The sequence below is a fragment of the Eurytemora carolleeae genome, unplaced genomic scaffold (genome assembly GCF_000591075.1).
Source record: "Eurytemora carolleeae unplaced genomic scaffold, Eaff_2.0 scaffold275, whole genome shotgun sequence".
NCBI lineage: Eukaryota > Metazoa > Arthropoda > Copepoda > Calanoida > Temoridae > Eurytemora > Eurytemora carolleeae.
In genome coordinates, this window is record NW_019396230.1 from 117,210 (window position 1) to 129,621 (window position 12,412).

A 12,412-nucleotide genomic window follows, 5' to 3' on the forward strand; every position below is an offset into this window, starting at 1 on the left:
TTTTGTCTTTAGCTGTACTAAAGAAAGAGAAAAATTGAATAATTGAAAAATAGATTTATGTTTTATATTGATCAAGAAGTTTAGGATGTTTTCTTAGCTGAATGTTTTGTTGACATAAAGATTAGCCAAGGAGAAAACTTAATCAAATAGAATTCAGTGGGTTTCAGCTCAGCTTTTCCTATTTCCGGTCCTCTCAAAGGCGTATTCAGGGGGTGCTTTTGGGGCTTAACCCCCCTTGGACCAGTGATATCTATGTCCCAATGGGTGCTGAGCCCCCCTGGAAACAAAAAATGTCAGCCCCCCCCCCCTGGACAAATTCATGAATACGCCCCTGGTCGTCTCATTCCACGTCCCCATTTACCTTCCGTGAAAATAATCAGTTTTAAAATTAAAAACGTTGATATCTAAATCATACTTGATCAAAAAAAGATTTTCAGGGTACCGCCGTTGTGAATCAGAAATTGCCATCTTTGCATGGAGGATCGCTTGAAATTACAGTCCCTTTAAACACTGAACAAATAGTGATCTCTTAAACATTGCAAATAAACATCCAAGATTTGAAAACTGTATTATGCTACTGTTTGCTTTTATTACATATTAAACGTTACAATATTTACATTTAATAAAATAAAAATGAAAAACTATCGTCAGAACACGTCCGTTTTGGGATTATTGAAAGAAAACATAGGCAATAAACCAACCAAAAACGAACCAATGCACATCACTGGTTATAACTGGTTATATAACTTAATGCACATCACTGGTTATAACTGGTTATATAACTTAATGCACATCACTGGTAATATCAACTGGTTATATAACTTAATGCACATCACTGGTTATAACTGGTTATATAACTTAATGCACATCACTGGTTATTACTGGTTATATAACTTAATGCACATCACTGGTTATAACTGGTTATATAACTTAATGCACATCACTGGTTATAACTGGTTATATAACTTAATGCACATCACTGGTTATCACTGGTTATATAAACTAATGCACATCACTGGTTATAACTGGTTATATAAACTAATGCACATCACTGATGGTTATAACTGTTTATATAAACTAATGCACATCACTGGTTATAACTGGTTATATAACTTAATGCACAACACTGGTTATAACTGGTTATTTTGTTTCAGCTGTTGAGGATCTATACGAGACTCCTTCTGATCTCTGGTTGCCTGGAGTAGCTGGACCCAAATTTGATATCATCTCAAGGTAATCTTTTTCAAAGGGACTGTATATGTAATTTTGAGTTACCTTCCATTAATGGAGCTAAAACTTTCCTCCATTGTTACTGAAGCAAGTCAAATTGTACACATATCACAATTAAAAATATTTAAGTTTTTAAAGAGAAAAGCATTGGTATTGGATATCTCATTAATGAATGTATATCAAGGTAAGAATGTGGTGAATAGCAATTAATTCATTTTTAGACATTTAAGAAATGTGTACAACTCTTAGTTTAAACAACTTTTATATCATAAAATTCTAACATTTCAAACATTTCGTCTAAAATCAGAAATAAATAAATGGAGGGTCACCTCAAGCTACGTCTAAAATCAGAAATAAATAAATGGAGTGTCATCTCAAGCTAAGTCTAAAATCAAGACTAAATGTTTTCTATTTGTAGGAATGTTTCTGCAATCATTATTGAGTTTGAGTCAAATCAACTGTTTTCCTTTAAATACGCGGAAATGCAGGAATTCTACTTTACAGTAAATAAATGGTTTAAGGTAAAAATTTAAATTTTTTGAATCGACAAACTTTATGCAAAAAGTAATTCATATACTTTTTTAAAAGATTAAAAGTATTCTAATTCTTAAGAAGAAAAGACCTTTGCGGTATTTTTGAATTTAAAATGTATTTCGATAAAAAAAATGTTCAAAATGAAAAGGTATAGCCTGCTCTCTCCCAAACCATTCTATTTAGAAAATGGTCCACGGTGTGCAGTGTCGCTTTTCTTCAATTAGTAGGATAGCTAGGATATTTTATCTAACTGCAGGACTACTGCAGATACCTTAATTTTCATTTAGAACCCTCGCTGTAAACTAGGGGTTGGTCATGGATATATTTTATGTTGAGCAAGTAGAAAAATCAAGTATTCATAACGTTGGTGTCCCGAGGGTTTAAAGTAATCTGATGAGTTCACCTCCTAGACTACTAGCTCCTCCCTTCAGAAATGAATTAAACTTCAGATCAAATATTTATTGGTTAATTCAGCAGAGAAAGTATTAAATATCATTCCCACGTTACATGGCCTTAACAAATTCTTTTTTATATATACAGTGATAACCAGAAAACAATGGAATAGGAAGACGATATGATAGCAATATTTAAGTGTATTTGATGTTGTTACAGAGCAAATAGTTTTACTAGAAACTTATTAAGTTACTAAATTAGTGAAATGAGTCTGTTTACTCTGCACAATTACTGTTTCTCATTCTCATTTCAGTTTTCAAAGTTATAACAATTCATTCTAGTAGTATTAATATTTCAGAGTTTTGTGGTTTTTTTCTTTATTTTTACCGTTTCTTTGCCACTCATGATCTTAACAAAGATTAGGAATTATTTTTTTTTGTAAAAACACATTTTCTCCATGAAACTTAATTTCTTTAAATCAATAAGTGATCTTAAAAAGTTTTAAAAATTTACAAATGCATAATATGTTCTAATTTTAAAATACAAATTTAGGAGATACTTGTATCCGCCCCTGCTGAGCTCTCGGGGGGTTGGTTTTCCAGCTACCTGGAGTTTTATGATCTTCAACAATCCTTGCTTCAGGGAACCTACATAGCCATCATAGTTGCCATGCTCATTAGGTAGGATACTGCTTGTCATAGTAGTCATTGTATTCAAAGTATTAGTCATAGTAACAATTGCTCATTAGCGAGGACACTCGTATGTTATAGTGGTTATTGTAGTCATAGTAGTCATTGCAGTCATAGCAGTCATTGTAGTTATAGTTGTCATTGTGTTCATTGCAGTCATAGCAGTCATTGTAGTTATAGTTGTCATTGTGTTCATAGTAGTCATAGCAGTCATTGTAGTTATAGTTGTCATTGTGTTCATAGTATTCATAATGTAGCCATACCTACAAGGTAGGATACTGGTTGTCATACTTGTCATATTAGCCATAGTAGTCATTGTAATCATAGTAGTCATAGTAGTCAAAGTAATCATACTAATCAGATAGGAATCTTGTAGTTATTGTTATCAGTAGTCATAGTAGTCAAAGAAATCATGTTAATCAGGTAGGATACTCGTAGTCATTGTATTCATAGAAGTCATAGTAGTAAAAGTAAGTATGCTTATCAGGTAGGCATCTTGTAGTCATGGATTTGTTTAGTCCTATGAGTTTTGATTTTCATGAAACACATGTTCTTTGCGATGATTTAAATGAAGCCAAACAATTATTTACGTTAAATGACAGTTTTCAATGAAAGTTTGGAGCTCTATTGCATCGTCCCTGGTCGTAAATATATCTTTATTAAAACATATAAAAGTCTTCAGCTATATTAAGCAAAAACACTTCGGAGTGTTGAAATGTCCAGGCCTCATGAACATTTTTTAGTTGTAAAGTAATCGTAGTTTTGTTCCTAATCCTAGTCTCTGGGGTAGTATAAGCATTTTAATATAAAGAAATAGTATTTCTAGCGGATATACTAGAAACTTGAAACCAGATTTATTAATTTCAGTTTTGTTGTTCTCCTGGTGGCAACGCAGAACGTTGTGTTGAGTATGTTTGCTATTGCTACAGTTTTCAGTATCATCATGGTTACCGTAGCAATCCTTCTACTTCTAGGTACTAAATATAATTATATCAAGGGACTGTTCATCAGTTTTTCTAGGCAAATATTTATGTTCAAGGGACTGTAAAGGAAAAATGAAAGGGGGTATAGGCTGAAAGCTAATCACTTTATCTCTCGATCGCGACCCATGAAAGTAATATCTGATGTTCTTATCTCGAGAAACTGATTTACAACTTTGTCAAATTTATACGAAAATTAATATATATACAATTTTGTATTAAAGTAGTGGGTTTAAAAAGATCAAATTCAGCAAATATGCAACCAATCTGAAAACGATAATATCCCAGAGAAAGCTAATTGTAACTTAGGTTTACTCTAATTTTATATTTGTTATTTCTATTTTTTATAGATTTAATTCATAATATTATTCATACGTCCGTATTGCTTGACCAGCAATTCCACCAATGGCAGTGCAGTAAAGTGGTCACGTGATACAGACGGAGATACGTGACCAGTATACCGCTCTGCAATTGGTGATAGTTCTGGTCACGTGATTTAAGTTTAAGATTTTCTAAATTTTACATATATGAACTTTCGTATAATTTTAACACAGTTTTATATCAATTTCTCGAGACAGGAACATCAGATAAAACTTTCATGGGTCGGGATCAAGAGCTAAGGTGATTAGCTTTTAGCCTATACCCCCTTTCATTTTTCCTTTGCAGTCCCTTTAAGGGACTGAACACTTGTCACAAAATTATCTTTATTTTTTTCTAAATTTGATCAGAATGTCAAATTTTTAAATATCAAGGGGTTTAATTAATCGTCTGTTTGAAAAGATATATGGATAATAAATTTAGTTTTTGACACGTGATCAAGAGAATATTTTGAATTCATTTTTCATTAAAAACTGATAAGAAAAAAATGCATTTCTTGGAACTAATCCAACTTTGGAAACTTTCTTGAAAAACTAATTTTATTTCTCAGTTGAAAACTATTATGAGGGTCTTAATTAGATTATATTATTCTATCTCAAAGTTAATTTCACGAATTTTCTAAGCATCTCAATGCCTTAGAAATAACTGATATTTTTCATCATAATTCTATATCTTAGCATTTCTTTTAATACCTACTTTTTTAAAGATAACTTCACCACTTTTTCTACATTGTAATCAAGCAATGCGTTATAAAGTACGTGGTATGTTATATTAATCTTACCCAATCAAATCCTTTAACAAGGCAAATTTTGCTGATCCCATTCCAGGACTTCTATTATCTTATACTTATTAATTTGTTTAAGGTTGGGAGCTAAATATACTTGAATCTGTAGTTGTATCACTTGCTATTGGTCTCTCAGTAGACTTTACTCTTCACTACGGAATTATGTACAAGCTGGCTGTAGACACTGAAAGGTATGTACAGTGTACACTGTATTTCATTTGTACAAGTTTTCTATGGTGTTTAGGCGGATTAGAAAACCCCTATTTTTAGGCATTAAAGATTTAATTTAAAACTTTCAGTTTGATTTAATTCCGAACCTTTTCATAACGGTAAATGTAAAAACGTTGTTTGATCCAGATAAAGGCATAAAAGGATACTGTTGTAAAGCTGCATAGCATGGCACTGCGCCTCTTTTAATTGAGGGCTAATTGAAATCACAACGACAATCCCTTTAAGTCCCAAACTGTATCATTCAAAAGTATCCTGTCATATCTTTTTTAATTGAAAAATTTAGATTCATTATCAATCTTGACCCGCCTTAAATTCATCCTTGGGCCATATGAGGTCCAACAGTAAAAATGTCTGTTAAATCAGAAATCAGGGGGGAAAACATATTTAATGATGTTGTTATATGTTATAGAGAGGCATGTGTGAACTTTTCCTTGTCTACTATGGGTAGTCCTGTTAGTATGGCAGCCTTTACTACCTTCCTAGCAGGGGTTGTTCTTCTTCCTAGCAGAGTTCTAGCTTATATCCAGGTAATCAGTCTTTACTGCCTTCCTGGCAGGGTTCTAGCTTATATCCAGGTAATAAGCCTTTACTACCTTCCTGGCAGAGTTCTAGATTATATCCAGGTTATCAGCCTTTACTTCCTTCCTAGCAGAGTTCTAGCTTATATCTAGGTAATCAGCCTTTACTACCTTCCTAGCAAAGCTCTAGTTTATATCCAGGTAATCAGCCTTTACTACCTTCCTTGCAGAGTTCTAGATTATATCCAGGTTATCAACCTTTACTTCCTTCCTGGCAGAGTTCTAGCTTATATCCAGGTAATTAGTCTTTACTACCTTCCTAGCAGATTTCTAGCTTATATCCAGGTAATCAGCCTTTACTACCTTCCTGGCAGAGTTCTAGCTTATATCCAGGTAATATAATTAAATATAATTAAAAATATTGAAACATAATGAAACATATTCAATACAATCAAACATATTAACACAAAATCAAACAAATTGAAACATGATCAAACGTATTTAAACATATTTCAAGGGTTATCAGACATAATCAAAAATCTATTATATTCAAACATATTCATACATATTAAACTATATTCTGGAAATTGTACATAATTAAATGTGTTTAAACATCAAATTTGATCAAACCCTTCTCACTTATTTTAATGACTAGGATAAAAACAATTGAAGTCATTCATTTTTACAACAAAAATTTTAAAAAATAATTAAACGCTAAAGCTTGTGTAAAGGAATTATAAAATTACGTAAGTTCCTGGAAGCAATTCTAAAAGTGAATTGAAACTGGAAAATGAAAGTTCTGAAATATTGCAGTTCCACTTAAACTGTCCAAAGAATAATTAAAGTTTGAAGTGTATAGTTTTAAGAAGTTTGGTGTGGCAATAAAGGATATTTGAATGACATGTCAATACTTATAAATATTGGTTTTGTGAGAATGATGTTAAACTAATATTTTAAATGGAAAGGTCTATCTAAAACAGAGAAGGCCCTTTTTTCTTCAAACTTTGGCATCTAATTAATTAGTTTTAAGCATAAGTTTAACTTTGAGACTTACATACACTTTCTTTAAACTTTACACAATGTGTCAGCTCTTAAAACATTCTAGTTAAAATATTCGTGGAAAAAATATTTTCTTCTTGGATTTTTATCCTGAGTAATTGGCTGGGTTGAGAAGGATTTTAATTTTACAGTTCATTCACTTCCTAGTACCACATGAATCATTCACTTTGTAATACCACATGAATCATTCACTTTGTAATACCACATGATTCATTCACTTCGTAATACCACATGATTCATTCACTTCGTAATACTACATGATTCATTCACTTCGTAATACCACATGATTCATTCACTTCTTAATACCACATAAATTATTCACTTCGTAATACCATATGATGCATTCACTTTGTAATACCATATAAATCATTCACTTCGTAATCATACCACATAAATAATTCCCTTCGTAATACCACATGCATCATTCACTTTGTAATACAACATGATTCATACACTTTGTAATACCATATGAATCATTCACTTCGTAATACCACATGCATCATTCACTTCGTAATACAACATGATTCATACACTTTGTAATATAACATGAATCATTCACTTTGCAATACTACAGGATACACCCTCTTGCAATACCACATGAAAAATGTATTTCGTAATACCACATAAATCATTCACTATGTAGCACCACTTGAATCATTCACTTGTTTGTACCACATGAATCATTTACTTCGCAATACTACAGGATACACCCTCTTGCAATACCACATGAAAAATTATTTCGTAATACCACATAAATCATTCACTATGTAGCACCACTTGAATCATTCACTTTTTTAAACCACATGCATCATTCTTCATTTACTTTTTAATATCACGTGATTCATGCATACTTTCACTTCACAATATTAACACATAAATCATTCACTTCCATTTTTCTAATTCTGCAAGAGATAATTTAATGCATCATGTTCCCTCTACCACTCAAATATTTCTTCCTTGCAGTCAAAATATATTGGAATCCTTTCTACTTAGATTTGTACAATCATGTATATAAAGTCAGAACGATTAATATCTATAGTTAGATGAAGAAAATGTATCTAACTTTAGATAATATTAGAATAAATGTAACGCGGCTTTTGCGCTCAATTAATCAAAATTAAATTGAGTGCTTTAGCATCAGAGTTTAGTTGCAAAAAAATTATTTTTTAATTCTTAGATAAGAGTTATAATAATTATGATTATGATAATATGCTGTATTCAGATTGGCACCTTCATCACTATACTGATGGTGATATCTTGGATATTCTCAACTATTTTCTTCCAGGCAATTCTAGGTAACTAACCAAATAGGAATTTATTGATTGCTTTAGACAGATAGACAGATAGACAGACAGCTTAATCCTGAATAATGTTAACATTAATAACGTTTACCAATTTTTCTCCAGTTTAGTTCGTAGGGATTTTTAATTTATAAATTCTAGATGAAAAATAGTTTTGATATGATTTTAACAAATTTAACAAAAAGAGAGAAAATATGGTTTTCCATTTCCAATATCTCAGTTTGCCACCGTTTTAATAAATAATTTCAAAATAAATCCCTTTTATCTCCCCCCTCCACATGATTTTTTAGTATTTTATATAAAAACTATTTTAAATAAGTAAACTTTTAGCACAGACTTGATTTTAATTTTTTCCTGCTCCGCAAAAATATTCCCAATTATTTTCAATGAGTGGCGGAAATGAATTTTTCAAGAAAATATAAACCCCTGAAAGAAAATTGACGTTTTTGTATCGGTAAGCAACATTTTTTTGAGATTGTTTATTGTTAAGGATCGGTCCTGATTTCTATGGCATGAAGGTTGACCGTTTGTTTAGGTTTGTGGGGACCCCAGGAGAAATCTACATTTACCCTTCCTTACCTGGAGAAATTGTGCTGTACTCAAACCCTAGACCAGGAGGAGGAGTTAGAGAATAAGCAGGTAGGTTAAATAGAGATTAAACAGGTAGATTAAATAGAGATCAAACAGGTTGATTAAATAGAGATCAAACAGGTAGATTAAATAGAGATCAAACAGGTAGATTAAATAGAGATCAAACAGGTAGATTAATTAAAAATTAAGTTAGCCATCTAAAAAGAAAAAACCTTCATTCTCTATGCGCGCTCGAGCTTTAGTTACGCCTTGTGTTTCGCTTGGATCTAACGCTAGACCCGAAAAAATGATTATTCAGCAAATTAAAACGCGATTTCAAATAGTAAATTTCGGAAATTTGAAGTTTACATAAATATATTCAGCTTTTTATAAAGAAACCCAATTTTGACGCTACAATGATTTCCAGGATTTTAAATTTTAAAATAAAGTACGATCTTCGGACATAGGTCCTATAGCCCACGTCACCTAGATTCGTATAAACCAATCAGATTGGTTTTAATTAAAGCCGAGTTAAGCTTAAGCTAGATTCTCATTGGGACTTTACTCGGTTGTAGAAAGACGCAAAACCGGGTTTTAAGATTTCAGCTCAGTTCTATTACCTTACAATACATCCATTAAATAAGGAATTGAGTCTTTGCCAGAATCTTTGATTTTCTGATCGCTATATCTTTGAAACCCGATGGCGTAGATTTTAGATATTTCAAACTATGAATATAATTTAAATAATTCAAGTTTGAAATATCAATGGTTTACACCATCAGGTTTCAAAGATAAAGGGATTAGAAAATTAGAAAGTTTGAAGCAAGGAGTGAATTCCTTTATTTGTTAGGCCTACACAGTCTCAGACAGTGCTATCTCTCAGATGTCAAACTCCAACATGAGGCAGGATACACAATACACATTGGTTAATTTATACTACAATGAATTGAATAATGTAAATCTTAAATAGTGCTGCTGAAACTGACCTATTGAGGAAACTGCCCTAAAGGGTATCTGAACTGATTATCAAGTAGTTTTTAGGAAAGTATTGAGCATTTTACGTTTTTGCGGATTTGATTCTACTCCTCTTTATAACTACGCCTATACCTGTATACAGTTCTACCTAGCTTATACCTAGTCTAACCTGTTTTAAGATATAATACATGGATCAGTTTCCTCTAGTGGAATAAGCTGATACCGTGTAATGTTATACCTGTATACAGTTCTACCTAGCTTATACCTAGTCTAACCTGTTTTAAGATATAATACATGGATCAGTTTCCTCTAGTGGAATAAGCTGATACCGTGTAATTTTATAGAAATGTTTAGATTTATGTCTGTTTAGTCTGACTGATACATGTGTTAAATGTATTTAATGGTATTAGATGATTTTGATACCATTACTATAACTGTGCACTGTACTGTATGTACCCATTTTCAGTTTAAATTTGAAAAGGAGGAGGTACTTTAATACACTTACTGTACTGTACTGTATTGTACTGTACTGTACTGTAATGTACTGTACTGTACTGTACTGAACTGTACTGTAGTGTACTGTACTTTAATGCACGTACTGTATGTACACTGTACTGTACTGTACTGTACTGTATTGTACTGTACTGTACTGTACTGTACTGTACTGTACTGTACTGTACTGTACTGTACTGTACTGTACAGTACTGTACTGTACTGTACTGTACTGTACTGTACTGTACTGTACTGTACTACGAACCGCCATTTCTGCTGCGTCAAATCAGAGCACGATTATTTGCTATCAACTCATTTGCTATACCTTACTTGCAAACAGTCTCATTTACTATCAACCTCACTTCCTGTCCCCTCATTTGCTAACAATTCGCTTGCTATCCCCTCATTTGCTAACAATTCACTTGCTATCTGTTTTACTTGCTCTCTGTCTGACTTGCGCTCAGGTCTCACTTGCTCTCGCCACACTTGCTCTCCAGCCTCAGTTGCTATCCGGTCAATTTGCTATCAGACCTAACTTGCTATCAAAATGTTTGCTCTTGAGACTCAATTGCTATCAAAGCTCATCCGCTATCTAAAATTATAGTTCCTATGTAAATACATTGCTATCAAAATTGGTTGTTTTCTAAATAAGTTGATATAAAAAACCAGTTCAAATAATATGTTTGTTCGAATCATGTTAATTTTTAATATGAAACAGGAAGAACAGTAATAATTACTTTAATGCAGTATGATATTCAGCTTAAATCTTAATTTAGTCATCTTTGAAAAAACGAACAATGAATAGGCATGTTATTATGCTCCATGCTCACGCAAAGTTTGTCAGAGTATGAAGACTTCCAAATTTTGAGAAATTTTTCTATATTATTTTGCGGATTTTTAGGGGGAAAAATTGGTAAAAATAAGGATTAAGAGCAAGTCGAAATTATGATAGCAAATGATGATTGATTTCAAAATTGTTGATTGCAACTAAGGATTGAAAGCAACTGAGGATTGATAGCAAGTGAGGCTTGAAAGCAAATGAATGTGATCGCAACTGAGTTGATAGTAAATGAGTTTGATAGCAAATGTTTGGATAGCAATTAGCACTGGAGGCTGATAGCAACTGATTTTGATTGCAAGTGAATGGATAGCAAGTGAGTTGATATTAAATAGTCGTGCTCCATCAAATCCGGTGCCTTTCAGGCAGGAAAGGGGAATGATAATAAACAAAAAGACAATAATCATAAGGATTTATTTTTATATTTACCGTCACAACAGAAGTTTAAGAAAATAATTGGCGTTTCTGAAAGCTTCAGTCCCGCCCTTTCACAGGTTGTGGGAGCACTGATTTTGTATACATTGCTCCCAAAAGGTTCTGTACAGTGTACACAATCTGAGTACATTTGAGTACATTGGAGTTGTGGGTTTTAGTTCTTAGCTCCCCCTCTCAAAACTGTTAAACTATGGAAGAATAGTTTGGAATTCTAGAAACAGATGCTGGGGGCAGGGGGGGGGGTCTAGTTAGGGTTTTAACGAATAGAATACCTTTGATGTATATTGTAATATTGTATACATTGTCTAACTTAGAACCATTTTCTAAATATTTTTTTACATTTTCTCCATTTTTTGGTTTTTAGGTTTTGACTGTGGTTGATTTATTATTCTAAAAATTGTATTAGCTTTTTTTTGTGTGTATTAGTGTTGACTTAACGAATAAAAGCCTGATTTATTATTTTAGAATTTTGGTTTTCTTTTGTCCTCGAGCTGATTTAGAGCTGGTCTATTGTTATTCACATTTCATCGTAGAATTAAGATAAATTATCTTAAAAGAAAGAACTGCTCCTAATAGTAGCAGTAAAGGTAGATTAAAATTTTGACAAAGATTTGCTTTTAACAAACTTCTACAAGAGTCTGCAGATAAAAACTCACATAGCTGTAAACCAAATTCTCTTTGAAATTTGTCTTACAGACTTAGTATGCCTGACCACAATGGGAAACTCATGATTTTGAAACTTTGAGAGAGAATCATAGTCTCTGACAAAAAGTTCCGAGCGAAGGTATTGCTGTAGCGGTCGCACTTTACAGTTCTTTTTTGCGCCGGAATTTATTAGATATATGAAAGGGTGAAGCGTATTACAAAATTTTTACATTTTTCCACCTAGATTGTTCTTTACATAGAGATTATATTTATTCTCTTGTAAGACAAATTATGTCATTTTAATTATGAGAGAACGTGTTAAAAATGGATAAATCAAAGAATGCTTATAGTTTAATGAAA

At 32.3% G+C, this 12,412-nt stretch overlaps 1 protein-coding gene across 5 annotated transcripts in view; it reads left to right on the top strand.

Moving 5' to 3' along the window:
• Window positions 1–12,412, top strand: part of LOC111698789 (protein dispatched) — a 74,839-nt gene that overhangs the window by 50,942 nt on the left and 11,485 nt on the right. For all 5 annotated transcript variants that reach the window (XM_023469223.1, XM_023469224.1, XM_023469221.1 and 2 more), the window contains exons 29-37: window positions 1,155–1,233; window positions 1,649–1,751; window positions 2,710–2,837; window positions 3,714–3,820; window positions 5,068–5,179; window positions 5,629–5,746; window positions 8,019–8,091; window positions 8,633–8,736; window positions 9,518–9,570. In XM_023469223.1, the coding sequence (XP_023324991.1) occupies window positions 1,155–1,233; window positions 1,649–1,751; window positions 2,710–2,837; window positions 3,714–3,820; window positions 5,068–5,179; window positions 5,629–5,746; window positions 8,019–8,091; window positions 8,633–8,736; window positions 9,518–9,570 (877 nt within the window). The remainder of the gene's footprint in view (window positions 1–1,154; window positions 1,234–1,648; window positions 1,752–2,709; window positions 2,838–3,713; window positions 3,821–5,067; window positions 5,180–5,628; window positions 5,747–8,018; window positions 8,092–8,632; window positions 8,737–9,517; window positions 9,571–12,412) is intronic.